The sequence below is a fragment of the Pelobates fuscus genome, chromosome 1 (genome assembly GCF_036172605.1).
Source record: "Pelobates fuscus isolate aPelFus1 chromosome 1, aPelFus1.pri, whole genome shotgun sequence".
In the NCBI taxonomy this organism is placed as follows: domain Eukaryota; kingdom Metazoa; phylum Chordata; class Amphibia; order Anura; family Pelobatidae; genus Pelobates; species Pelobates fuscus.
This window is the reverse complement of record NC_086317.1, coordinates 253,662,107-253,689,378: the sequence shown is the minus strand read 5'-3', so window position 1 is coordinate 253,689,378 and position 27,272 is coordinate 253,662,107. Positions and strand designations below refer to the sequence as shown.

The 27,272-nt window shown below is 44.5% G+C and overlaps 1 protein-coding gene across 2 annotated transcripts in view; it reads right to left on the bottom strand.

Annotated features, from left to right (window-relative positions):
• Window positions 1-7,694: 7,694 nt before the first annotated feature.
• The window catches only part of NCMAP (non-compact myelin associated protein), an 81,373-nt gene continuing 61,795 nt past the window's right edge, over window positions 7,695-27,272 (bottom strand). For both annotated transcript variants that reach the window (XM_063444562.1, XM_063444563.1), the window contains exons 2-4: window positions 12,120-12,209; window positions 10,542-10,626; window positions 7,695-9,489 (exon numbers count right to left, since the gene is read on the bottom strand). In XM_063444562.1, the coding sequence (XP_063300632.1) occupies window positions 9,348-9,489; window positions 10,542-10,626; window positions 12,120-12,204 (312 nt within the window). In that variant the 5' untranslated portion in view covers window positions 12,205-12,209 and the 3' untranslated portion in view covers window positions 7,695-9,347. The remainder of the gene's footprint in view (window positions 9,490-10,541; window positions 10,627-12,119; window positions 12,210-27,272) is intronic.

The window sequence follows — 27,272 nt, the reverse complement described above, 5'->3', positions numbered from 1 at the left end:
ACCCCTGTCCACCACCTTCAATGGGGACATAAGCACCAGAGCTGGAGCATGGAACAATAGAAGGTTGCCTGGTTTGATGAATCACGTTTTCTTTTAGATCGGGTGGATGGCTGGAAGTGTATCATTTACCTGGGGAAGAGATGGCAGTAGGATGCACTTGAAAAAAGCAGGCCGGTGAGGGAGTGTTATGCTCTGGGCAATGTTCTCCTGGGAAACCTTAATTTGACACATACCACCTACCTAGAGATTGTTGCAGATCATGTATAACCCTTGGTGTTCCTTGATGGTAGTGGCTTCTTTCAGCAGGGTAATGCACCTTGCTTCACTACATAAATTGTTTAGGAATGGGTTGACGAACATGAAGAGTTCAAGATGATGTCTTGGTCTCCAAATTCACCAGATTCTCACTCCGGCTGAGAATCTGTGCGATGTGGTGGAACAACAAATTCGATCCATGGAGGCCCCATCTCAAAACTTGCAGCGATTAAATGATCGTCTGTTAATGTTGTAAAGCCAGATAGCACAGGACACATTCAGAGGTTTTGTGGAGTCTGTGCCTCGATGAATCAGTGCTGTTTTCCAGCACAAGGGGGACATACGCGATATTTGGCAGGAAGTGTTAATGTTGTGACTGATCAGTGTATGTTGCTATCCATTGCCTCTGTCTGACCCAGAGTAGACTTAATTAAGGACAATTGTCACCACAAATCTGTTCTTAATATAATCAACCTTTTATCAAGTATTGAAAGGATGTTATCCTGATTTACTAAAAGTCACATTTTCTTTAAAGTCTCATATATATCTCAAGCTCTCAGCTTCCTCCAGTTACTTCCTAGTTCCAATACTTGGTGCTGAATGCGTGGTCTACTTGCGCAGCATGTGTAGTAGAAATCTACATGCCATGAAATTGTCAAGTATGGCCACCTGCCACATGGGGAGGGGGGGCGGCTGGGGCAGCTAACATTTTGGTAATCGCAACTCTGTGAGTACAGTGCAGCAGAATGTTAAAAAGGGATGTGGTCTACTTGTTGCCAGATCCCTTTGTTAGGCAACACCAATACCCACTCAATGGCAGTTCGGAGTCTTTCAAAGAATAAAAGCTCAGACAATTAGTTTATATGAGAGCAGCATTTGATTGGCGCAGTGCGGCAAGGCCTAAAAGGTATTAATATTAATATTAACTTTCAAACCATCACAAGAGAAGGTTTGTCATTGGTTTCACTATAGTGTTTGAAATGCATGTATGTATTGCTAATGCTATAGTGTTCATTTAAGCATACACCGGAATTCTGTAGACAGCGGGAACCACAGCTCGGTGTTAGGAGGATAGCTAGATCGTACATGCCAATTGGACTGAAACTTACTAATGATTTAAATGCAGAAATATCTCCCACGCAAGTATATTCAGGTAAAAAAGAAAATTATTTAGCAAGCATTGAAAAAAACATCAAAGATCATCACCAAAACTAAATAGTTTCACATAATCAAACCATGGGTCTGCTGGAGTGGGAGTTGTTACTTCTGCAATGAGGTTCCTCTGTTTGCCAATTTCAGTTGTTTGCATTTGTAATACAAGAGCAAATAAAACACAGTCCTGAGTGCTGATGCACATTCTCACATTATTGATCTGGGCACTTCTATTTCCAGCATGGTCAATATTGATAAATAGAGATGTCGCGAACATAACATTTTCCGTTCGCAAACGGCGAACGCGAATTTCTGCAAATGTTAGCGAACGGGCGAACCGCCATAGAATTCAATAGGCAGGTGAATTTTAAAACCCACAGGGACTCTTTCTGGCCACAATAGTAATGGAAAAGTTGTTTCAAGGGGACTAACACCTGGACTGTGGCATGCCGGAGGGGGATCCATGGCAAAACTCCCATGGAAAATTACATAGTTGATGCAGAGTCTGGTTTTAATCCATAAAGGGCATAAATCACCTAACATTCCTAAATTGTTTGGAATAACGTGCTTTAAAACATCAGGTATGATGTTGTATCGATCAGGTAGTGTAAGGGTTATGCTCGCTTCACAGTGACAGACCGAACTCCCCATTTAACGCACCGCAGAGAACCGCAAACAGTCCATTTGCACAACCGCAAACTCCCCATTTGCACAAGGTTGGATACCAAGCTAGCCATGTCCTGTTCCTTGTCCTCACTGCTAGCCATGTCCCGTTCCTTGTCCTCACATTGAAGGTCTCTTCCTCCACCCAGCCACGTACAACACCAAGGGTCCCCGAAAGGTGACAACAAGCCCCCTGGGACGCCTGCTGTGTTTCGTCTTCCACCTCCTCAAAGCCACCTTCCTCCTCTGACTCCTCTTCTTCAGACTCCTCTCTCTGTGTTGCACTCTCTGCGTTATTATAAGGTGTGTTAAGTAGTACTATTCCTATGAGTTTAATCCCTGTTACGTCCCCTATCAAGGGACGTGTATATGGCATCGATTTTAAGAACCGGGAGATGGAAAAAGATGCTTGGTTGGTCCTCCTACTTCAAATTTGGGGAACTGCGCGTGTAATCTAATGTGCCACCAGATAGGAGTGGTGTGTTAAGTAGTACTATTCTTATCAGTTTAATCCCTGTTACGTCCCCCTCATCAGGCCTTTTTTAGTCGAATGTATCGCCCACTGTCAGTCCCTTCGGGATCCATCCCTCATTCATCTTAATAAAGGTGAGGTAATCTAGACTTTTTTGACCTAGGCGACTTCTCTTCTCCGTTTGCACTGAAGGTCCTTTCTGACAGGACAATTGAAGCGGGGCAGGCCAGAAGTTCTATCGCAAATTGGGATAGCTCAGGCCACAGGTCAAGCCTGCACACCCAGTAGTCAAGGGGTTCATCACTCCTCAGAGTCTCGATATCTGCAGTTAAGGCGAGGTAGTCTGCTACCTGTCGGTCGAGTCGTTCTCTGAGGGTGGACCCCGAAGCGCTCTGGCGATGCGTAGGACTTAAAAAGCTCTGCATGTCCTCCATCAACAACATGTCTATAAAGCGTCCTGTCCTTACCGGCGTGGTCGTGGGAGGAGGAGGATTACTTTCACCTCTTCCCCTGTTAGATTCCCGTTGTGCTGTGACATCACCCTTATACGCTGTGTAAAGCATACTTTTTAATTTATTTTGGAACTGCTGCATCCTTTCCGACTTGCGGTAAGTCGGTAACATTTCAGGCACTTTCTGCTTATACCGGGGGTCTAGTAGCGTGGACACCCAGTACAGGTCGTTCTCCTTCAGCCTTTTTATACGAGGGTCCCTCAACAGGCACGACAGCATGAAAGACCCCATTTGCACAAGGTTGGATGCCGAGCTACTCATGTCCCGTTCCTCGTCCTCAGTGATCTCACTGAAGGTATGTTCTTCCCTCCAGCCACGTACAACAGCACGGGTACCAGATAGGTGGCAACGAGCACCCTGGGATGCCTGTTGTGGTTAGTCGTCCTCCTCCTCCTCAAAGCCACATTCCTGCTCTGACTCCTCTTCCTCACAATCCTCTTCCAGCGTTGCCGCAGGTCCAGCAAGCGATGCTGATAAGGCTGTTTCTGATGGTGACCACAACTCTTCCTCTTCACGCTCATCTACGGCCTGATCCAGCACTCTTCGCAGGGCACGTTCCAGGAAGAAAACAAATGGTATGATGTCGCTGATGGTGCCTTCGGTGCGACTGACTATGTTTGTCACCTCCTCAAAAGGACGCATGAGCCTACAGGCCCTAACGTGGCAAAAAAAATCCCAGCTCCGCAGAGGCTGTCCTAGCACCCCGGTCATACAAATAGTCGTTAACGGCTTTTTCTTGTTGGAGCAGGCGGTCGTAAATTAGGAGTGTTGAATTCCAACATGTTGGGCTGTCGCAAATCAAGCGCCTCACTGGCATGTTGTTTCGCCGCTGGATATCTGAAAAGTGCGCCATGGTCGTGTAGCAACGCCTGAAATGGCCACACACCTTCCTGGCCTGCTTCAGGATGTCCTGTAAGCCTGGGTACTTATGCACAAAGCGTTGTACGATCAGATTACACACATGTGCCATGCACGGCACATGTGTCAACTTGCCCAAATTCAATGCCGCCAAAAGATTTCTTCCGTTGTCACAAACCACTTTGCCGATCTCCAGTTGGTGCGGAGTCAGCCACTGATCCACCTGTGCGTTCAGGGCGGACAGATGTGCTGGTCCGGTGTGACTCTCTGATTTCAGGCAAGTCAACCCCAAGATGGCGTGACACTGCCGTATCCGGGATGTGGAATAGTACCTGGGGAGCTGGGGGGGTGCCGTTGATGTGGTGCAAGACGCAGCAGCAGAAGAGGACTCAGCCGAGGAGGTTATGGAAGAGGATGGAGTAGGAGGAGTAGAGGAGGTGGCAGCAGGCCTGCCTGCAAGTCGTGGCGGTGTCACCAACTCCTCTGCAGAGCCACGCATTCCATGCTTGGCAGCCATCAGCAGGTTTACCCAATGCGCAGTGTAGGTAATATACCTGCCCTGACCATGCTTTGCAGACCAGGTATCAGTGGTCAGATGGACCCTTGCCCCAACACTGTGTGCCAGACATGCCATTACTTCCTTTTGCACAATCGAGTACAGGTTGGGGATTGCCTTTTGTGCAAAATTTCAGCCGGGTACCTTCCACTGCGGTGTCCCAATAGCTACAAATTTTTTGAACGCCTCAGACTCCACCAGCTTCTATGGTAAAAGCTGGCGGGCTAAGAGTTCAGACAAGCCAGCTGTCAGATAGCGGGCAAGGGGATGACTTTGTAACATTGGCTTCTTACGCTCAAACATGTCCTTGACAGCCACCTGACTGTGGGCAGATGAGCAGGAACTGAGAGGGGGTAAGGAGGACAGCAGTGGTTGACGTGGATGAAGATGCTGGACCAGGAGGAGGATGGCGGCTTTGAGTTTGTGTGCTGCTTGTACTCATGTGTTGATCTCATAGGTGTTTGTGATGTGCGATCATGTGCCTTCGCAAAGCAGTTGTACCTAGGTGGGTGTTGGACTTCCCACGACTCAGTTTCTTTTGGCACTGGTTGCAAATGGCATCGCTGTTGTCAGAGGCAGACACACAAAAAAAATGCCACACTGCTGAGCTCTGCAATGACGGCATTCTGGTGGTGGCAACAGCATGCGTTGATTGGCGTGCTGTCTGGCTGACCCCGGGTGCCGGTGCATGCTGTCTGACTGTGCCACTAGCGCCTTGCGACGACCTCCCCCTTCTTCCAACTCCTCTCCTTCTCCTCTCTGTCTCCCCATCTGAACTTTCCCCCTGTTCTTCTTCTCTTCTAGCGGGCACCCACGTGACATCCACGGACGCATCGTCATCATCAACCGCTTCACTTGTATCTGACAACTCAGCAAAGGAAGCAGCAGCGGGTACAACATCATCATCACACCGTACGTCCATGTGTGTAATGCTGCCTGACTAAGACATATCCCTGTTATCTACATCCTCTGGCAATAATGGTTGCGCATCACTCATTTCTTCCAACTGATGTGTATATAACTGCTCTGACAGATCAAGTGAAGCGGCTGTGGTGCTAGTGTTGGTGGTGGCGGCAGGCGGGTGAGTGGTATCTTAAGAGGTGCCTGAAGCTAAGCTAGAGGAGGATGGTGCGTCAAGGTTCCGAGCGGAAGCTGTAGAAGATTGGGTGTCCTGTGTTAGCCAGTCAACTATGTCCTCAGAACTTTTCGAGTTCAGGGTACGTGGCCTCTGAACACTGGGCATTATTCTAGGGCCAAAGGGAATCACAGCACCACGACCACGACAGCCCCTGCGGGGTGGCCTGCCTCTGCCTGTCATTTTTTTTCCCGATTAGTGGTACTATGCGTGCAAGCTACTGTGACAACAGATATGAGTGGCACTGTGCACTGGCAGAAGTTGGCAGAGTAGACGCTGTAGGCCTGACACACACGCTTGCAGACAACTAACTGCTATTCAATCTATTACAGTCAAAATTTTGTTTTTTTTAAATGTACTCTACTGTTACACCAGATATGAGTTGCACTGGTGTGACACTGTGCCCTGGCAGGCCCTGAAACGCACACGTGTGAAGGAAACTGACTGCTATTATATTACAGTCAAAAAAGTTGTTGTTTTTTTTAAATGCAAGCTATTGTGACACCAGATATGAGTGGTGGCACTGGGCAAGTGGGCACAGTATACACTGTGAGCCTGACACACACGCTGGCAGGCAGGCAACTGCAATTAGATTACACAGTAAAAAAAACAAAAAAAGCAGACTGATGTTCCAGCCCTAAAAAGGGCTTTTTGGGGTGCTGTCCTTACAGCAGAGATCAGTGAGTCCTTCAGGAATGTAGTGGACACTGAATACACTAGCCTAGCTATCGATTTCCCTATTAAATCAGCAGTAGCTACACTGTCCCTCCTCTTACTAAGAATGCAGCTTCCGAATGAATCTAAAATGGATGCTGTCCAGAAGGTGGGAGGGTCTGGGAGCGAGGGTCTGCTGCTGATTGGCTGGAATGTGTCTGCTGACTGTGAGGTACAGGGTCAAAGTTTACTCAATGAAGACGAATAGGGGGCGGACCGAACATCGCATATGTTCGCCTTCCGTGGCGAACGCGAACAAGCTATGTTCGCCGGGAACTATTCGCCAGCGAACTATTCGGGACATCTCTATTGATAAACATAAACATCTATCTTGGGAGGATCCATACTACTATCTCACACTTCCTAACCCCTGCCATGACATGACAAACTCTCCTTATGCATGAAATATTGATACAATATTATTAGTGATTGCAATCTTTTGTCCTTATGTCTCTTGAATAAATGAATTCAAGTGCTATCAATGATTGAGTAAGTCTTATACTTATTGTTATAATATGATTCTCCAAGATAGAAAAAGTATAAGATTATATAATAATAAATAATATTTTGACACATTAAAGGCCATTCCTTAAAAATGCTGATGTGAACACAAACCCACCATACTATACTTTTCAACACCAGTTTACCATTATATTAAGGAGTTGGAGTGGTGCACCAAGCCAACCGTCAAAACCAGACACATAGTCCCTAGAATACTATGCCACACAGTTTTGTTTCTGGCCTAGAAGGAAAGGTTATATGATAGGTATCGCTTGATGAGTGCATGTATCTTTGAACTGTATGATCTTCTCAATAATCATTTAGAACTACATTTTCAGGCTAAAGGGGCAGTGGATGGGCTGGTCAACTTGTAAAACAACATAAATACATTATTTGGTAATGGTGGCAGCTTCCAAAGAAATACAGGTATTTCCTGTGAGATGGCAAAGTTCACCTTTTCACAGTTGCTACCCACGTTTCTGTTTACGGAAGGAACCCCGGCCAAAGGTGTATTCCCTTCCCTAAGCACCAACAGATTGGCACAGGGTCAAAGGGGTCTTCTATTAACTAGTATGTATAACATAGCAAACTGTATTGCCCGAGGCACCTCTAAATAATTAAGGGATTTTGAAATGCCAGATATACCTTGCCTAGGTTCTCCCTAAACCTAAATCCCTTAAAATGACCAGCAGTTGCCTATATTCGGCTTTATTTGATTTGTAACATCACACAAGAGCCTTTGTATAAATATTATTGTAAAAACACAGAGATCTAGTGGAAACAAACAGAAAATGTACGTCATCATAGCTACCAAAAGCAAACCCTTAAGTGTTCAATTGTACTCATATGTTAAAGAAAAAAAACTTGCATCAGAAATTAAAATGTTTCATTCTAATAATTTATTATAATCCTTAATGGAACCTAAATTAATAGATCCATGCATTCACTTTATGTTTCTGGGAAGCAATATTTAACATTCCACATTTTTTTTCGATATACTTATATATGTATATCAGCAGAAAAAGATCAGCTGCTGAACATTTCCAGTACTTTTCAATTGTTGAAATATAAATATAATGTAAATAAACTGGTCATTGTTCCTATTTACAAATGAAAAATATAACCGGTTATTCTAGAGTAGAATTATCACGTTTCCATCTCTTGTCTTTGTGTTTGAGAATGGTTATTTTGCAAATTACCAGTAGCCAAGAAGTATTAAACGGTAAATGTTCTGAAATGGAAGGATGGTACAAAGGCTATGTGAGATATATGTTTCATGTGATCATATTTTAGATAGCAGAGCCTCTTTATTGCACTTGGAAGATCTTTTTATTATTGGGCCCTCACTTATATTTAGAAACACACAAAATGACAGTGCACAAACTAATAAAAATACCATAGCACAAAATATTGACACAATTCCCTTTAAGTGAAACCTAGTTCTAATCTTCTGAAGAAACAGGGCTGGAAAGTGACTGTAAAGGATCCAGAGCTGAAAATTATAGTCCTTTCCCCCCACCCCCTCAACCCTTTCTGTTAAAAAATATCATCAACCCCAAATGACCTCCCTCATCTGTAAAAGTAGAAATAAAACCCCTATAACCATGCTCTGTTAACTTACACTTATACTGAAGCACTGTCAACAAAAATCTGCTTTTCCTTTGTCCTAACTTAGACTTCGCCACTGAGTGGAGGCCACCTTTGAGGACTCTGCGCATAATTCCACATCTTCTTTAAAATAGTACTTCAAGCAACGATTCATGTTTGCATTATCACAATGAATTCCTCCACTTTCAGTCATGGAGCCCCATGGAACATTCACAGTGTTGACCAAATTATTTTTTGGACAGAACTATTAATAAAAAAATACACTTTCACAGATGCTATTTAGCGAGGTTTGTAAATTTAGGAGGTAGATGACAGTAAAGAAAGGAAGGAGACTTAAATAAAGTGAAGGAAAATAAAATATATTGCCAGTTTGAGATAGACATAAATCATGTTGTCCAAAGACCTGTACATATCTTTCTCTACATATCAATATAAATACATATGATATATAAAGGTCTAGAGCTGAGCAGCCTGTAAGTCAATAACTATCCAGGATCCTGGCTGAATACAGTAAGTATGACTCACTGAATCCATCGTGTCCTTTGAGTCTTTGCGGCATATTCCAATGGAGGACATGAGGATCCACTGTATCAAGAAATGAAAAGTAGAAACATTTTGTGAAATGAGAATTATTTCCCAACGTTATATAAGAGTCATACAATATTACGGACGCATTATCAAGTCCTACACACTGGTTGCTTAATGATTGCATGCAAGCTGGGATAGTTGTCTGCATGTCTACATTCTGACGATGATAGTAATGCAAGGGTGGAGAGCAGACTCTTAACAGAAACCATTTTTCTCACATTTGAAATGTCTGCGTTGATCGGAGTTCCGTCATTCACAAGTCTGAGTCCTAAATGAGCAGGGATTCTAAACAAAGAAAGTCCAGACATCATATAATGGAGGTAAAGATCAAACTCATCGATTCTCAAGGTGGATATCTGGTGGAACAGATGTTATAGATGTAGGCAAACTGAGCGAGCTGTTGTGACCTCTAGTACTAGGGTTAGTAATGATTTTGGTGCTTTTCATCCCCAGCTCTCTTTCTGTCCTCGTACGCCTGTTATAAGACAAAAATTAAAATGAAATATGCATAGCTCATAAAGGTGATTGAAAGAAAAAGAACATAGTATAAAAAATGTATATAGTGAAAATAAAGAAATGGTCTGCACTCTTGAAGCCATCCAAATTTTAGTGCCAGTGCTTGATGGAAGGATCCCACTTGACCTGGCCACAATGAATACAAAAATGAAGAAAATCCTCAGCACATGGAAGTAAAGGTTTATTCAGCCAATAAAGTAAAAGGCAATGTTTCGACATGTATTGTGAGAAAGACTGTGTGTGTTGAAACGCTGTCTGTCACTTTGTTGGCTGAATAAACCACATACCTTTAATGCCATGTGCTGAGGATCTTCTTCATTTTTGTAAATAATGTACGGTATATTATTGACGTCATCACACGTGTTCCCTACATGACAGTATTTAACCTAAATGCACATTTTACTGCAGTTGATCACATATTAAAGTTAAACTAGTAAAAACTGCTCCCTATTTTTAAATTAATTATTAAGGTAATACGCTAAAAATGCAAACATTTGAAATAAAGGGTTTCTAGCAGAAATGTTGCACAGACAGGATCCTTGAACCATAATCACTTCAGTATTCTTTGAGTAACCCTATAATAATTGAAAATGCTATGAATTTAGATTTTTTTTTTTGAATGAAGATATGAACAAGATTCAAAAAGTAATGAAAGCATGCTGCACACAAATAGCATCAGTCACTCATCGACAACATCCAAAAATTTCCATCAGCCAAATGACACTCAGGTTCTTTGAGACTGGTTTAACCTTAAAGTCTTCTCTCCAATGCTATTTAGATCTGCACCGTCCTTCAACTTCTCTCAGATTCTTCAAATTAGAAGCCTTGGACTGGCTTGGACAGTTAGTATTTTGATTGGCTGATTGGCTCTCAGTAAATTAGTAGCTCCCCATTCATAAAACCATACATTTTTCAAGCTAATTTGTGAATGCTGAGCTGATGATTGACTTTGAGCATCAGCTTCTTGATCAAAATCAGGAATGACGCATAATGCAGAGTCACTAAATTTACCTGTTGTACATCTTGAGTATAATTAGCACCAGTGCAAATATAAGAACGACACCTACGACAATGGCAGCAACTATTGCACCAGCACCTGTAAGACAATCATAAAAGAATCAGCATTCAAACTTATGGCCAAAACAAAAATATTACTATATATTGTGTAAAGTCTATATAAACAGAAATTAATAATTACACTTGCAGACTGCTTTAGTGTGAAAACAGTTTTTTAGCATGACAATGGTGATCTCATGTTTGTCACCTCTCAAAATGCTGATTAACTTGTGTGTGATTCCCTTACTTTAAAAATGAGACCTTATTTGCCATATAAGACAGGCTGTAGTAGGACTGATGCGTCCAAACTGCCCTACAGATAAATAAACATTCTGCACATAGTCATCTAAAAAAGTCATAAACAATGTATGTGCTACACCAAGTATTGTGTAAAAAAAGCTGAAGGGCAACTGGGTCCTGTGTGTCTTGGCTGTGTTTTGCATTTCAAAGACTATTATGTGAGATAGAAAATATTATAAGAGACTTATCAAATCTTGATGCTGTCTTGAGGCATATCTATCCCTAGACAAAATATAAAACAACTGATGAGACTTTTATGAAACACTCACACTCAAGTATTTTTTTGTTGTTTCGAAAATGTTTTACTAGGAGGATTAGAAGAATATCAGGGTCATTCACTAAAGCGCAAATTTTTTTGAAATTCAAAGTGAATTTTCCATTTAACGGCAAACGTAGCAGAACTGGACAAATGTTCAGCTACAGGTAAGTCTGGAAATATTTGGACACTGACACAAGTTTTGTTATTTCGGGTGGTTTGGCCCCGTACCCTTGCCGATTTTAGCCAATCCAAGGCTTTCCCTGCGGGAAAGCATTGGATAGGCAAACAATTGGCCAGTTTGATGATTTCACAAAGGGGGCGGGGAGAGCTGAAAATAAGGTAGGTTTTAACCCATTCAGAGGGGGACAAGACACCTAAATGGTGGGTTTTCACTATAGAGTCAGGAATACATGTTTGTGTTCGTTACCCTCAAGTGATCCTTTAAGCTAAAGCTGTTTAGGTGACTATAGTGTTCATTAAATTTGAAATTCTCTTGCACTTCCTGACAATTCTACTTTGGTAAATAACCCTGACATTTTACATGTAGCACCTCTGTGTAAATATAATCTCTGTGCCTCATTACAGGGTTATTTAGTAAAGTGGAAATTGGGAATTCAAAGTGAGGTTCACAATTTAAGGCCAAAGTAGTAATATACTTTATATGATGAACTAATTCCCTCAATACATAGACACACATTGCTTTTATAAAAACAAAGAATAGGTTGACGCATTCAAAAGAGAAATGCAAAATCTTCCTTTCTACTATTTGCAAAACACATCTAATTTCAGCAATTCAGTATCAGGATTATTTATTAAAGTGAGAATTAAAGGTAATTAAAAGTAAATCCGGGAATCAAGGTCAAAGTAACTGTAGAAACCATTACATGCCAGTATACTTTATAGGTTTTCTTCAACCCTTGTTATGAAGTCAGCTACCAGAAGGTGTCTGAACTAATATTAAGGTATATACTTACTCTGATACAGAATCTGTTCCTGTGACCGTGTTGTTATATTTATTGTTGATAATGTTGTAATAGTTAATTGAGGTGCCGTTGCCATGACAACTGTGAAAAGAACAGAATTAAAATATGTTACAATACAAGATATATATGTGGATGTACTATTTTTTTTTTCCAAATATACAAAGTTTCATCAGTTTTTCGATTAATAGTGATATAGAAATTTAGAACGGATAAATCATCCAAGAGATAACCAGAGGCCCCTAATTATTAGGTGTTTGAGCGCTCGGGAAAACCACAGACTTACTCCGTGTAGTTCAAACATCATCTCATCTTTAATTGGGAAAGCATTACATATATAACATTACATTAGTCTACTGTGCATGTGTACATGAAAACAAGCAATTACTTGAGAAAGTCTTATCTAAGAATACCAAGGTTAAAACAAAAGTAACATTTCATGAGGAGAAGAAGCAGCTGCAGAGACTGCTGACAGAAGCAGGAGTGAAACAGTTAGCTTTTAACCCTCTCAGACGTGGAAGAACTCTGAGAGGGTTAAACTTGGGCAAAGGTTTTAACCCTTTATTTACCTTTATCTATGACTATAGTACAATCAATAGGCATTGCCGGAGGGGAGGAAGGCTGTAAGGGTGTATGTATTCCTGACCCTATCATGTTAAAACCACCATATAGACCCCCTGCCCCCTCCCCCCTCCCCCACCCTCCCCCTCTGGATTTTTCATCTTATGCCGTAATTATTTTCAGATTGAGAATACACTGCAATTCCAGCGCCGGCCAGTAGGTGGCGCTGTATGGGGAGAAAGACAGGGATAGGAAACTACATCTTATCCCTGCTTCTCTCTCCTGCCTGAATCCTCAGGGGAGCAGCACAGAGTGCAGCCAGCAAATCCCAGACTGTAGAGACAGCCTATAGATCAGGTAAGTGATGGATGGGGTGGCAGCCTATATATCAGGTAAGTGAGGGATGGGGTGGCAGCCTACAGATCAGGTAAGTGAGAGATGGGGGGTGCCACCTACAGATCAGGTAAGTGAGGCATGATGAATGAGACAGCCTATAGATCAGGTAAGTGAGGGATGGGGGAGACAGCTTACAGGAATGGTCAGCAAGGAGCAGGAAGGTAAAGTAAGAGAAGGAGCAGAAAGGAGAGGGAACAGAAATGAGCAGGAAGGGACATCAAGGAGCAGAAAGGGACAGCAAGGAGCTAGAAGGGCAGCAAGGAGCACAAAGGTAAAGTAGGAGAAGGAGCACCAAGGAACAGACATGAGCAGGAAGGGGCAACAAGGAGCAAGAAGGGCAGCAAGGAGCAGGAAGGGACATCAAGGAGCAGAAAGGAGAAGGAACAGAAATTAGCAGGAAAGGGCCTTCATGGAGCAGGAAGGGTCAGCAAAGAGCAGGAAGGGTCAGCAAGAAGCAGGAACAGGCAGCAAGAAGGAGGAAGGGTCTGCAAAAAAACAGAAAGGGGCAGCAAGGAGCAGAAATGGGCAGCAAGGAGCAGGAAGGGACAGAAGGAGCACAAAGGTAAAGGAGCAAAAAGAATCAGAAGGAGCACAAAGGTAAAGTTGGAGTAGGAGCAGAGAGGAACAGAAAGGGACAGCAAAGAAAAGAAAGGGCAGCAAGGAGAACAAAGGTAAAGTATGAGAAGGAGCAGAAAAGGATCAGAAAGAGAAAGGAGCAGAAGGGCGCAAAAGAAGCAAAAAGGTAAAGGAGCAGAAGGAGCCAAGGAGGAGAGAAGACAGTGTCAGAAGAAAAAGAAGACTGTGTCAAATGAAGGAGAAGAAAATGAGATTTGAGCAGGAAGGACAAGTGAAGTGAACCCTCCACTTTTTTCTGGACACCACATCATAAGGCTTTGGTACCTGGGCCTGGCAGGGAAACATTGGACCTTCTCATCTCCCCAGGTAAAAAAAAAAAAATCAGTATTAATGTGTTCAACTTTAGTTACTGAGTGTCAGGAAGCACAGAGGGCCGCTGGGTAGGGGTGTCGCTGATTGGCTAGAGCGGTCAGCTGGCACTCTAAGCCAATCAGCTGACATTTTTATGAACCGGGAACAAGCGATTGGCTTAGAGCGTCAACTGACCACTCTAGCCAATCTGCAGCACCCATGCCTGATGTCAATCAGCACTTCCTGACACTCTGTTTCAGAAGACGAATACCACTGAGTGACCTGGAGATCTGGAGGTGGAGGAAGCCTTTAGGGTTAAACCATTTGAGAGCGGTTTAACCCCTTAAAGAAAAGAGAACACCCAGGGGCTTCCTGGCATCATATCATTTTCATTTAGATGAAGTGGTTATGGTGACCAGAATGTTCCTTTAATTTGCTTAAGTGTCAGGAATACAAACATGTATTCCTGACACCATAGTTGTGAAGACGTTATTCACCCTGGCTTTATGTGATAATGACTATGACCCTTCCCTGCGCACGTCCATGATTGTATTCAAGTCTGCAGCTGCTGGCTCTGCCTCTGTCTGCTCTCTGCTGACATTGTCAAAAGTGGAAAAGTGGTGGTCTAAGCCAATCACAATGCTTCCTCATAGGATTGGCTGACACTGTCAAGGAGGCAGATCAGGGGCAGAGCCAGCACAAGTCAAACACAACCCTGACCAATCAGCATCTCCTCATAGAGATGAATTGTATCAATGCAACTCTATGAGGGAAGTTCAGTGTCTGCATGCAAAGGGTGGAGACAATGATTGGCAGTGCAGCACCCAGGAAGCACCTGTAGCAGCCATCTGAGGAGTGGCCAGTGGGTTATCACTTGGTTGTAGTGTAAACTCTGCATTTTCTCTGAAAAGACAGTGTTTACTGCCTGAAGGGAATCATTCTACCTCATGCATAGCGTGCGGATGTCCGGCATCATTGAGGTGACCAAAAGTTGCCTAAGCACCCGGTAGTACCTCTAGTGGTTGTCTGGTAGCTCAGGGTTAAGGTTGCTGGTACACTGCACCCAGACCATTTCAATGAGCTGAAGTGGTTTGGGTGCCTATAGTGTCCCTTTAATCCCTTCAGAACAGAAGTAATTGTACAAGTTCTGCCCAAAATAAAACCTGGAATTTGCGCTGCCTGTTCAACCATAATTGACCTCTTTCATATTCGGTGCACCGACATTTATTATATATCATATTGTTTGGGGGAACCAGGGCTTTCATTTCACATCTAATATTTATACATGAAACATAATTTAATTTGAATAAAGTTGAAACAAAATAAGTGTGAGAAATTCTTCATGACATTTTAACAGTAAATGTCAAAATACTGTTAGCTTTTAGTGCAATAAAATACACATATTTGAGTTTAGCGAAGTCTCACGAGTACAACAGATTTTCTGGGATGTTGGAAAGTTACAGGATTACATATAGGGCTTGACCATTTCAGTTTTTACACATTGAAATTTCGACAGTACAGATTTTATAAATGATAAAGAAACAAACGGAAACACAAGTAGCTCTTTTCAGTGTCTGTAAATGAATAAAAATAGGTTATGCTAAAGTGAGATAATATGATACCACAGTGGAATGTTTTTAAATCCAACTGTAATTTTGGAAACGTTCTACAGCTAACAATGATGGTAATTGGCAAGCAGTAAGGGGTTGGTAGTTCCCATTGTGCAATACAATAGAGATATGCTGAGGGTTGATAAAGGTAAACACAGATTTGCACCCCAATAAGTTGCTAATTTATTTGGTCTGCAGCTGAGATTCCTTCTATATTATTTATTATTATTAGTGGTTAAATCTGCATGTTTTTGCTTTCATCCCTCCATCTTCACATGATATATTTTTGTAGTCGTCACCACTTTCACCCCTATGATGAGAACGATTGCGTCTCCACAGGGCCCTAAGCTGGTTTCCTGTCCCCCCTTATTTTCTTCACTTAGGGATGGTAACTGAGGCAACTCAAACTCATGGTTCTGTAGACCCTGTTAATCATTTGGGCCTTAGGTGGCTGCCTAGAGTCACTTTATGGTTGATCCTGCTCTGTCCCCATACCAGCTATTAATTAGTCACTTGACCATCGGCTCTGATTTCCCATCATTCCAAATATACATCAGACACTTTTTTTCATATATATATATATATATATTTATAACCTGATTTTGTTTCCTCCACTGTATTGTTATTTTAATAATGCAATGAAACAGAATATGTTGTTTTACAGGAATGTCAGCTGATGTCACTCAGTGACCCAATGAGCATTGCAGGGCTTAACTCAGTAGAGCTACGGAAAGCCCAGGTAAAAAGATGTATTGAAAAAAAATGTATTGACTCCTTATGATGGGGAAGGGGGGGAGGGCACTCGTGGCGTATAAACCATTACAGTGAGTTGTCCCACAATATAGAGAGCATAGTCTCTTCTTAGTTCCTACATGATTCTCTTGAATCATCAAGAAGCATACTGAGCTAACCAGACCCTGCTCAGGAGTATGTCAAGGGCAGTTTCAACATGAGATCAACTACACTTTTTAACCTATATTTTAGACCAAGTATACTTGAAAATGCTGTCTTTTGTGCTAATTGCGGGTCCACAATGCACTGCTTGCCTTCATGAATAGCTTATTATACTTGCTGGATTACTTACAGTGAGAGTCTGTGCTAAAGTGCATGGCACTGCAGAAACACCATCTGTAAAACACTGTATATCTCAGACTGGATTGTACAAACAACATTTAGCGGTTTCTAAACATACTGTAAATAATATTCAGTTTCCTAGATTTCTCCCTTAAATCTATAATGACATTTTTATGGCTATATAAACATATGTTTTGTTCCTGAATAAAGTGTTTATTTAAATTGAAATTGGGTTCCAAATGTAGAATAAACATGTATGTATATGTATATATATTTATTATTTACTCTTCTTTTGGAGTGATTTTTTGTTATCAACAATGTCACATGCAGATTTTTAGAAAATGTGTATATTATTTAAATTGTTGTTTATGTGACAGCTAAAGTCCCCCAAACCACTTCATCTCAATAACGTAGTGGTCCTGTCATTTTAAAGGAACACTATAGTCACCTAAATGACTTTAGCTAAATAAAGCAGTTTTAGTGTATAGATCATTCACCTGCAATTTCACGTCTCAATTCACTGTCATTTAGGAGTTAAATCACTTTGTTTCTGTTTATGCAACCCTAGCCACACCTCCCCTGGCTATGATTGACAGAGCCTGCATGAAAAAAAAAACTGGTTTCACTTTCGAACAGATGTAATTTACCTTAAATAATTGTATCTCAATCTCTAAATTAAACTTTAATCACATACAGGAGGCTCGTGCAGGGTCTAACAAGCTATCAACATAGCAGGGGATAAGAAAATCTTAATTAAACAGAACTTGCAATAAAGAAAGCCTAAATAGGGCTCTCTTTACAGGAAGTGTTTATGGAAGGCTGTGCAAGTCACATGCAGGGAGGTGTGACTAGGGTTCATAAACAAAGGAATTTAACTCCTAAATGGCAGAGGATTGAGCAGCGAGGCTGCAGGGGCATGTTCTATACACCAAAACTGCTTCATTAAGCTAAAGTTTTTCAGGTGACTATAGTGTTCCTTTAACTTGCAATGTAAAACACTGCTGGTTTATAGAAACCGCAATGTTTACAATGTAGGGTTCAGTTTAACACACCTCTAGTGGCTGTTTTTCAGACAGCCACTAGAGTTGCTTCTGCTACATAGTAAAACCCAGACACACAATGTTTCTGTTCTAAGGAAAGCATTGAATAAAATCCCTTCCCATGAGAAGCATTGGCTATGTCTACTGCACTTGTAGGAAGTGTCGCCTCTTCAATGATATTGCAGAATGGGGAAAACTAAACAGTACCAAAAGAGTCTCAGTGCTGGGAAAAAAGGTAAGTCCAAAGTTTTTAAAAACACACCAACATACTAGAACTCTGCGGGAAAAAAACATTTGATGACAATGAAAAAAATATGTTTTAAAAAAAAATATTAGTTAATTTAAAGAAAAAATGCATAAAGCTTTTTAAAGATATAGAGTCTTGAATTTGGCTGTTATACTACCAGTGCTCAGAATTTCTGTTTGACTACTAGCCATCAGTGAGTGAGAGAAAATTCAGCCTCATTGAGTAACCCATGGATCTTGCACTGATTGTTTAAAAACAGCGGGCTTATTATAACAGTAGGAAGCATAGCTGTAGTGGGTATGGTGCAAAGCGTGCCCTGGTGCCATCCTAGGGGGCCCGGCCACCCTGCGGAACCCTTCAACCGCGGGCCCCGCTGTCTAAGTAATTCAGCCCGCGCGGTGTAACCGCATTGAAGGGGCCCATCGGGTGGCCCATGCTGTTAGGGCCACCAGATGCCATGTATTTCCAGGGGGCCCAGTCAGAGCTTTAACAGCGCAACCGGGCCCCCTCTGATGATGTCAGACTGCGCTGGGAGGAAGTGACTGCCCCAGTCACTCCTCCCAGCAACCACCGGGAGCCGCGCGGGAGGAAGGAGAGGAGGGAGTCAGAGTGGGAACTCTGACTCCCATCAGGCTGAGCCACTGGACCCCAGGGAAAGGTGTGTGTGTCTGTATGAATCTCTGTATGTGTGTGCGTGTCTGTCTGTCTGTGTGTGTGTATGTCAATGTCTGTGTGTGTGTGTGTATATGTATGTCTGTCTCTGTCTGTATGTATGTCTGTGTGAGTGTGTATGTCTGTATGTATGTGTGTATGTCTGTGTCTCTGTATGTGTGTAAGATGTACGGGCGTGGGGGCCCAGGGAGGAGTTTAAGTCCGCTCCATTTCTCGTGTCAAGGAGAGTACTCTCTCTGACATAGGAAATAGAGCCGACTTAAACTCCTCCTTTGGTCAAAGAAAGTCAAGCGTAGGAAAAATACATAAGATAAAAGTAGTCTCTACTTTGTCTTATGTTTAAAAAAAAAAAAAAACTAGATCAGAAAGGAAGAAAATAAGAACAGATTCTGAGAGAGGAAAAGAAGGGGAAGCGATTGGAGAATACATGTATAATCTGTCCCTGTGTAAACAGATACAAACTAGCATAGTACACACTTTCTGTCTGCAAAATGAAATGTCCTATTCTTTGCTAACCGTTCGTTCATCAAAAAAAAAAAAACAGTCTGCCCACCCCATCCTGATCCCATTCCTCACAATGTTGGGAGATATGCAACATCCACTCAACAGCAAAATGAGTATGACACCTGTGCAGACAAGTAAATAGAAAATATTACATAAAACACAGTATGCCAGCAGTTTAGCTAGCACAACCAGATTTTAAAACTATTAAAGTGAACCTATGCCAAGTTTGCATGACAGGTGATACAATGAAATACTGTGACATATTTGCAAGGCTGAGTTCACCTGAGCAGAGGCAATTCTTATTTTTCTTAGTGTATATACTCAGCTTGCTGGTGAATACAGGGAAGAAACCTTATTTAAAACACAAAAGAGCAAACAAATAATTTGAGGAGCAAATACTTTTTTTTTTTTTTAATTCTTTATTTTAGATGTGCATGTCAACATTTCAATAGCAGTGACAGGAGTTATGCATTGTACATAGTATAGAACTGGTTAGTTAATTCGTCACATAGGTTTGCACACATTTTATAATTTTTTTAACAAGTTACAGTACAGTATTGGTACGAGTTTTAGCGCGCGCTACCCTTCTGTTAGCTCTGGGTGTGGTAAGCGATGGTGTGTTACCCCATGGCTGTTTCGTGTCTCCTACGGTGTTGCGTGGTTGTATTTAGCTGTTGTGGTGTGTGTTCCGAGGGAGGCAGCTTTTTGTCCGTGTGCACTTGTAGGAGCTAAGGGTCGCCGTGCTGTGTGAAAATGTTGGTAGTCTGAGGTTCTATTGCGTGGTAGTGGGTGCCCTTAACCCAGGGGGCATGTGGGGGGGGGGGGGTGATTATAATGGAGTGTGGTACGTGTTGGCTGATGAGCCCGACCATGCTTTCTACAGCATGAGAACATGTATTAACATAACATTAAAAAAAAATAACATTTGTATAAACTTATGTGGCATCTGACTTAGGGAACATATCAGCGCCCTCTATCTATCTCTGAATCCCAAGATGCTGTATCAGCTGTGGCTAGCTGAGTTATGCAGTCTCTGTCACGGCGCTGTGGTTGTGCTTCCATGGGATCGAGGAGTAAACGAGCTCGTCGTGGCAGGGTTTCCCATCTGAGACGAGTTATTCGCGGCTCCAGGCTTGGATAGGTTGGTGAGTCCCAGTGAAGTTAGAATTGCGGGGATTTCGGTCTACGATGCGACTCTGTATGTGTTACCATTGTAGGTGAGCATCACAACTCTGGGTGCCCCACAGTGGTATTGTATTCCTGCATTTCTCAGGCGACTGGTCAGTTCGTACATTGTTTTCCGCCACTGCAGAGTTGCCCTTGTCAGGTCTTGGAAAAAAAGAAGTTGTGCGTTCTCGAATGCCAGGGGCGTCTTGCCTTTCACAGCCGACATTATAGTAATCCTGTCCTGTGTCGTGGCGCAGCATAGGATGATGTCTCATGCTTCCGTGGGTGGCGAGTTGGGCCCAGCTGGTAGCCGGTAGGAGCTCTCCAGAGTGATTTTCCGGGCTGCTGTTGGTGTTAGGATTGTGTCCAGGAGCCTCCTGAGGAAGTGAGGCAATTCGGCCTGTGTGATTGTCGTGGGCACTCCGCTGAGCTTTATGTGGTTGCGGCGCAGGCAATCTCCTTGGTTTGAGACTTGCACCGCTAGTGCCTGGTGGGCTGCTTGCAGGGTGTACACTGCTTCTTTAAGCTGGGTTATTTCGTTGTTGGTTGTTGCTACTTTCTCCTCCACTGCGCTTATTTTGTCTGTGTTTTGGCGCACCTCTGCTTTTATGGTGCCTATGTCTTTGGCTATCAGTTCTTGGAGCTCTTGCATCCAGTGTTGGAGGTCTTGTTTAGTAGCCAAGTTATGTTCCCCTATATCCTTGAGGGTTGGTAGCTCAGTGCTGTGCAAAGCCGAAGCTTGGGCTGGCGGGGCAGGCCGCGTTAGTGTGGAGGAGGCTTCTTGGTTTGTGTCTGGCGTTGCAGCATTTCCCCGATATCGGGTTGTTCTGCCGGTAAGTGCTGCTGGCCTTTCTGTGTGCGGCGTTTCATTGTCGCAGGGGTGTGTGCGGGAACAGCAGAGCTCACCTCTCCGTCTCCTGGTTCGTTGTATCCCCGGTAGCCTTCGAGGTAAGTCTCCAGGGAGCGGAGGGTCGGTTGATAGTAGGCCTTGGTTTGGCGCTTGGCCTTCCCGGTCTTTGGGGGCTGAAAGAAGGGCATCCGCCCGTTCCCCTCTATACCCCGAGTCGGTGAGCGATTGTGGTGGTATCTTATGGCAGGTTAGTGGGTAGTTTTTGGCCGTTAACGCTCGTTACAGGCGGGAGCTGACAGAGATGGCGTCTGGTCGGTCCCAGGCTCCGCCCCCAGCAAATACTTTTTTGAGACAAACATCCATTTCCCTTTTTCTGTCCCCAGTGTCTCTCTCTTCTGAAATCTGAGAATGCTTGGTATGCTGAGATTAATCTGCAAGAGGGACATAGGGCTCAGCTAAAAAGCTTCAAAACAATGAATGGAAAAGTTGCTTACTACAGCAGTCCTGCACACAGGTGTCCCAGATAAGTGATATTTAGTGTTGTCGCGAACCCGAAATTTTCGGTTCGCGAACGGCGAACGCGAACTTCCGCAAATGTTCGCGAACCGGCTTCAATGGGCAGGCGAATTTTAAAAACAACAGGGACTCTTTCAGGCCACAATAGTGATGGAAAAGTTGTTTCAAGGGGACTAACACCTGGACTGTGGCATGCCAGAGGGGGATCCATGGCAAAACTCCCATGGAAAATTGCACAGTTGATGCAGAGTCTGCTTTTAATCCATAAAGGGCAGAAATCACCTAACATTGAAACCTGTCCTCAAAGCCCAGCCCTGATACACACTGACACAGAGCAGAATAGAGACTGTTCCCCCTACATAGGGTCACTTGGCAGATATGGATTGACACCTGTCCTCAAAACCCCTGATACACACTGACACAGAGCAGAATAGGGACTGTTCCCCCTACATAGGGTCACTTGGCAGATATGGATTGACACCTGTCCCCAAAACCCCTGATACACACTGACACAGAGCAGAATAGAGACTGTTCCCTGTCCACAGAGACCATGATACACACTGACACAGAGCAGAATAGGGACTGTTACCCCTACATAGGGTCACTTGGCAGATATGGATTGACACCTGTCCTCAAAACCCCTGATACACACTGACACAGAGCAGAATAAGGACTGTTCCCTGTCCACAGAGTCCATGATACACACTGACACAGAGCAGAATAGAGACTGTTCCCCGTCCACAGAGACCATGATACACACTGACACAGAACAGAATAGAGACTGTTCCCCCTACATAGGGTCACTTGGCAGATATGGATTGACACCTGTCCTCAAAACCCCTGATACACACTGACACAGAGCAGAATAAGGACTGTTCCCTGTCCACAGAGTCCATGATACACACTGACACAGAGCAGAATAGAGACTGTTCCCCGTCCACAGAGACCATGATACACACTGACACAGAGCAGAATAGGGACTGTTCCCTGTCCACAGAGACCATGATACACACTGACACAGAGCAGAATAGAGACTGTTCCCCGTCCACAGAGACCATGATACACACTGACACAGAACAGAATAGAGACTGTTCCCCCTACATAGGGTCACTTGGCAGGTATGGATTGACACCTGTCCTCAAAGCCCCTGATACACACTGGGGGGAGCTACTGTCCTCCCCAACCCCTGCGCGGTGGGGGGGGGGCATAAATCACAATGGGGTGACCTACTGTCCTCCCCCCCTCGGCCCCCACCCGTGCGCGGTGGGTGGGGGGCATGAATCACAATGGGGGGCCTACTTTCCTCCCCCCCGGCCCCCATCCCTGCGCGGTGGGTGGGGGGCATAAATCACAATGGAACGGACCTACTGATAGGAGTGGAGTATTGTTCATATCAGTTTAATACCTTCCGCGTCTCCTATCAGTGGACGTGTAAATGGCAGAGATTTTTAATTGTTGAATCACCTCCCTTTTTTAGGCCAAGGTGGGAAGATGCTTAGACCACTGGTATATTGGTGCCATCTTGGAGGATTTTAATTTTTGGTTTGGTTTTTGAAGCCACAGTGCTGCACCAGTGGGCCTAAAAATTAGGCATGTACACATGCCTGAAAAATTTGGTATTGTTGCAGCCGCTGCTGTAGCAGCGGCCAGAAAAATTGATGTTTGTTTCACAGGCAGAAAGTGCCCTAAAACATGGCGACTTGAACCCTAGTTGGGGGCGGATAAGTCACGCAAGTCAAACGTCATTCAGAGCTAAAATACAGCAGCGTGTGGACCATTTTTAGCCCAAGGCAGCTCATCTCATCAGGCCTTTTTTAAGCGAATGTATCGCCCAGTGTCAGTCCCTTCGGGATCCATCCCTCATTCATCTTAATAAAGGTGAGGTAATCTAGACTTTTTTGACCTAGGCGACTTCTCTTCTCAGTGACAATACCTCCTGCTGCACTGAAGGTCCTTTCTGACAGGACACTTGAAGCGGGGCAGGCCAGAAGTTCTATCGCAAATTGGGATAGCTCAGGCCACAGGTCAAGCCTGCACACCCAGTAGTCAAGGGGTTCATCGCTCCTCAGAGTGTCAATATCTGCAGTTAAGGCGAGGTAGTCTGCTACCTGTCGGTCGAGTCGCTCTCTGAGGGTGGATCCCGAAGGGCTGTGGCGATGCATAGGACTTAAAAAGGTCCGCATGTCCTCCATCAACAACACGTCTTTAAAGCGTCCTGTCCTTGCCGGCGTGGTCGTGGGAGGAGGAGGAGGAGGATGACTTCCACCTCTCCCCCTGTTAGATTCCCGTTGTGCTGTGACATCACCCTTATACGCTGTGTAAAGCATACTTTTTAATTTATTTTGCAAATGCTGCATCCTTTCCGACTTGTTGTAATTCGGTAACATTTCCGCCACTTTCTGCTTATACCGGGGGTCTAGTAGCGTGGACACCCAGTACAGGTCGTTCTCCTTCAGCCTTTTTATACGAGGGTCCCTCAACAGGCAGGACAGCATGAAAGACCCCATTTGCACAAGGTTGGATGCCGAGCTACTCATTTCCCGTTCCTCCTCCTCACTGATGTCATTGAAGGTATGTTCTTCCCCCCAGCCACGTACAACACCACGGGTACCAGATAGATGACAACGAGCACCCTGGGATGCCTGTTGTGTTTGGTCTTGCTCCTCCTCCTCCTCAAAGCTACAATCCTCCTCTGACTCCTCTTGCTCACAATCCTCTTCCAGCGTTGCCGCAGGCCCAGCAAGCGATGCTGATAAGGCTGTTTCTGGTGGTGATGGTGACCACAACTCTTCCTCTTCCTCTTCACGCTCATCTACAGCCTGATCCAGCACTCTTCGCAGGGCACGCTCCATGAAGAAAACAAATGGTATGATGTCGCTGATGGTGCCTTCGTTGCGACTGACTAGGTTTGTCACCTCCTCAAAAGGACGCATGAGCCTACAGGCATTGCGCATGAGCGTCCAGTAACGTGGCAAAAAAATTCCCAGCTCCCCAGAGGCTGTCCTAGCACTCCGGTCATACAAATATTCATTAACAGCTTTTTCTTGTTGGAGCAGGCGGTCGAACATTAGGAGTGTTGAATTCCAACGTGTAGGGCTGTCGCAAATCAAGCGCCTCACTGGCATGTTGTTTCGCCGCTGGATATCGGCAAAGTGAGCCATGGCCGTGTAGGAACGCCTGAAATGGCCACACACCTTCCTGGCCTGCTTCAGGACGTCCTGTAAGCCTGTGTACTTATGCACAAAGCGTTGTACGATCAGATTACACACATGTGCCATGCACGGCACATGTGTCAACTTGCCCAACTTCAATGCCGCTATCAAATTTTTTCCGTTGTCACACACCACTTTGCCGATATCCAGTTGCTGCGGAGTCAGACACTTTTCCACCTGTGCGTTCAGGGCGGACAGGAGTGCTTGTCCGGTGTGACTCTCTGCTTTCAAGCAAGTCAAACCCAAGACGGCGTGACACTGCCGTATCCGGGATGTGGAATAGTACCTGGGGAGCTGGGGGGGTGCCGTTGATGTGGAGAAAGAAGCAGCGGCACAAGAGGACTCAGCCGAGGAGGTTATGGAAGAGGATGGAGTAGGAGGAGTAGAGGAGGTGGCAGCAGGACTGCCTGCAATTCGTGGCGGTGTCACCAACTCCTCTGCAATGCCACGCATTCCTTGCTTGTCAGCCGTCAGCAGGTTTACCCAATGCGCAGTGTAGGTGATATAACTGCCCTGACCATGCTTTGCAGACCAGGTATCAGTGGTCAGATGGACCCTTGCCGCAACAATGTGTGCCAGACATGCCATGACTTCCTTTTGCACAATCGAGTACAAGTTGGGGATTGCCTTTTGTGAAAAGAAATTCCGGCCGGGTACCTTCCACTGCGGTGTCCCAATAGCTACAAATTTTTTGAACGCCTCAGACTCAACCAGATTGTATGGTAAAAGCTGGCGGGCTAATAGTTCGGACAAGCCAGCTGTCAGACGCTGGGCAAGGGGGTGACTTGGTGACATTGGCTTCTTACGCTCAAACATGTCCTTGACAGACACATGACTGTGGGCAGATGAGCGGGAACTGCTCAAGGCGGGAGACGGAGTGGCGGATGGTTGAGAGGGGGCAAGAAGGACAGCAGTGGTTGACGTGGCTGAAGATGCTGGACCAGGAGGAGGATGGCGGCTTAGAGTAGGCGTGCTGCTTGTACTCATGTGTTGATCCCATAGGCGTTTGTGATGTGAGATCATGTGCCTACGCAAAGCAGTTGTACCTAGGTGGGTGTTGGACCTCCCACGACTCAGTTTCCTTTGGCACAGGTTGCAAATGGCATCGCTGTTGTCAGAGGCAGACACACAAAAAAATGCCACACTGCTGAGCTCTGCAATGACGGCATTCTGGTGGTGGACACAGCATGCGTTGATAGGCGTGCTGTCGGGCTGACCCCGGGTGCCGATGCATGCTGTCTGACTGTGCCACTAGCTCCTTGCGACGACCCCCCCCTGCTTCCAACTAGTCTCCTCCTCCTCTCTGTCTCCCCACCTGAACTTTTGCCCTGTTCTTCTTCTTGCCGAGCGGGCACCCACGTGACATCCATGGACGCATCGTCATCATCAACCGCTTCGCTTGTATCTGACAACTCAGAAAAGGAAGCAGCAGCGGGTACAACATCATCATCATCACACCGTACCTCCATGTGTTTAATGCTGCCTGCCTGAGACATATCCCTGTTATCTACATCCTCTAGCAATAATGGTTGCGCATCACTCATTTCTTCAAACGGGTGTGTGAATAACTCCTCTGACATACCAAGTAAAGCGGCTGTGGTGCTAGTTTTGGTGGTGGCGGCAGGCGGGTGAGTGCTATCTTGAGAGGTGCCTGAAGCTAAGCTGGAGGAGGATGGTGCGTCAAGGTTCCGAGCGGAGGCTGTACAAGATTGGGTGTCCTGTGTTAGCCAGTCAACTATGTCCTCAGAACTTTTCAAGTTCAGGGTACGTGGCTTCTGAAAACTGGGCATTATTCTAGGGCAAAAGGGAATCACAGCACCACGACCACGACGGCCCCTGCGGGGTGGCCTGCCTCTGCCTGTCATTTTTTTGGGGATTAGTGGTACTATGCGTGCAAGCTACTGTGAGACCAGATATGATTGGCAATGTGAACTGTAACAGTTCTGCAGAGCACACACTGTAGGCCTAAGACACCCGCTTGAAGACAAGTAATTGCTATTCAATTTATAACAGTGAAAAATAAATTTTGGTTTTAAAAGCACGCTATAGAGACACCAGATATGATTGGCAATGTGCACTGGAACAGTTCTGCAGAGCACACACTGTAGGCCTGAGACACCCGCTTGAAGACAAGTAACTGCTATTCAATCTATAACAGTGAAAAATAAATTTTGGTTTTAAAAGCACGCTATAGAGACACCAGATATGATTGGCAATGTGCACTGGAACAGTTCTGCAGAGCACACGCTGAAGGAAGGACTGACAGAGCCGCTTGAAGACAAGTAACTGCTATTCAATCAATAACAGTGAAAAACAAATTTTGGTTTTAAAAGCACGCTATAGAGACACCAGATATGATTGGCAATGTGCA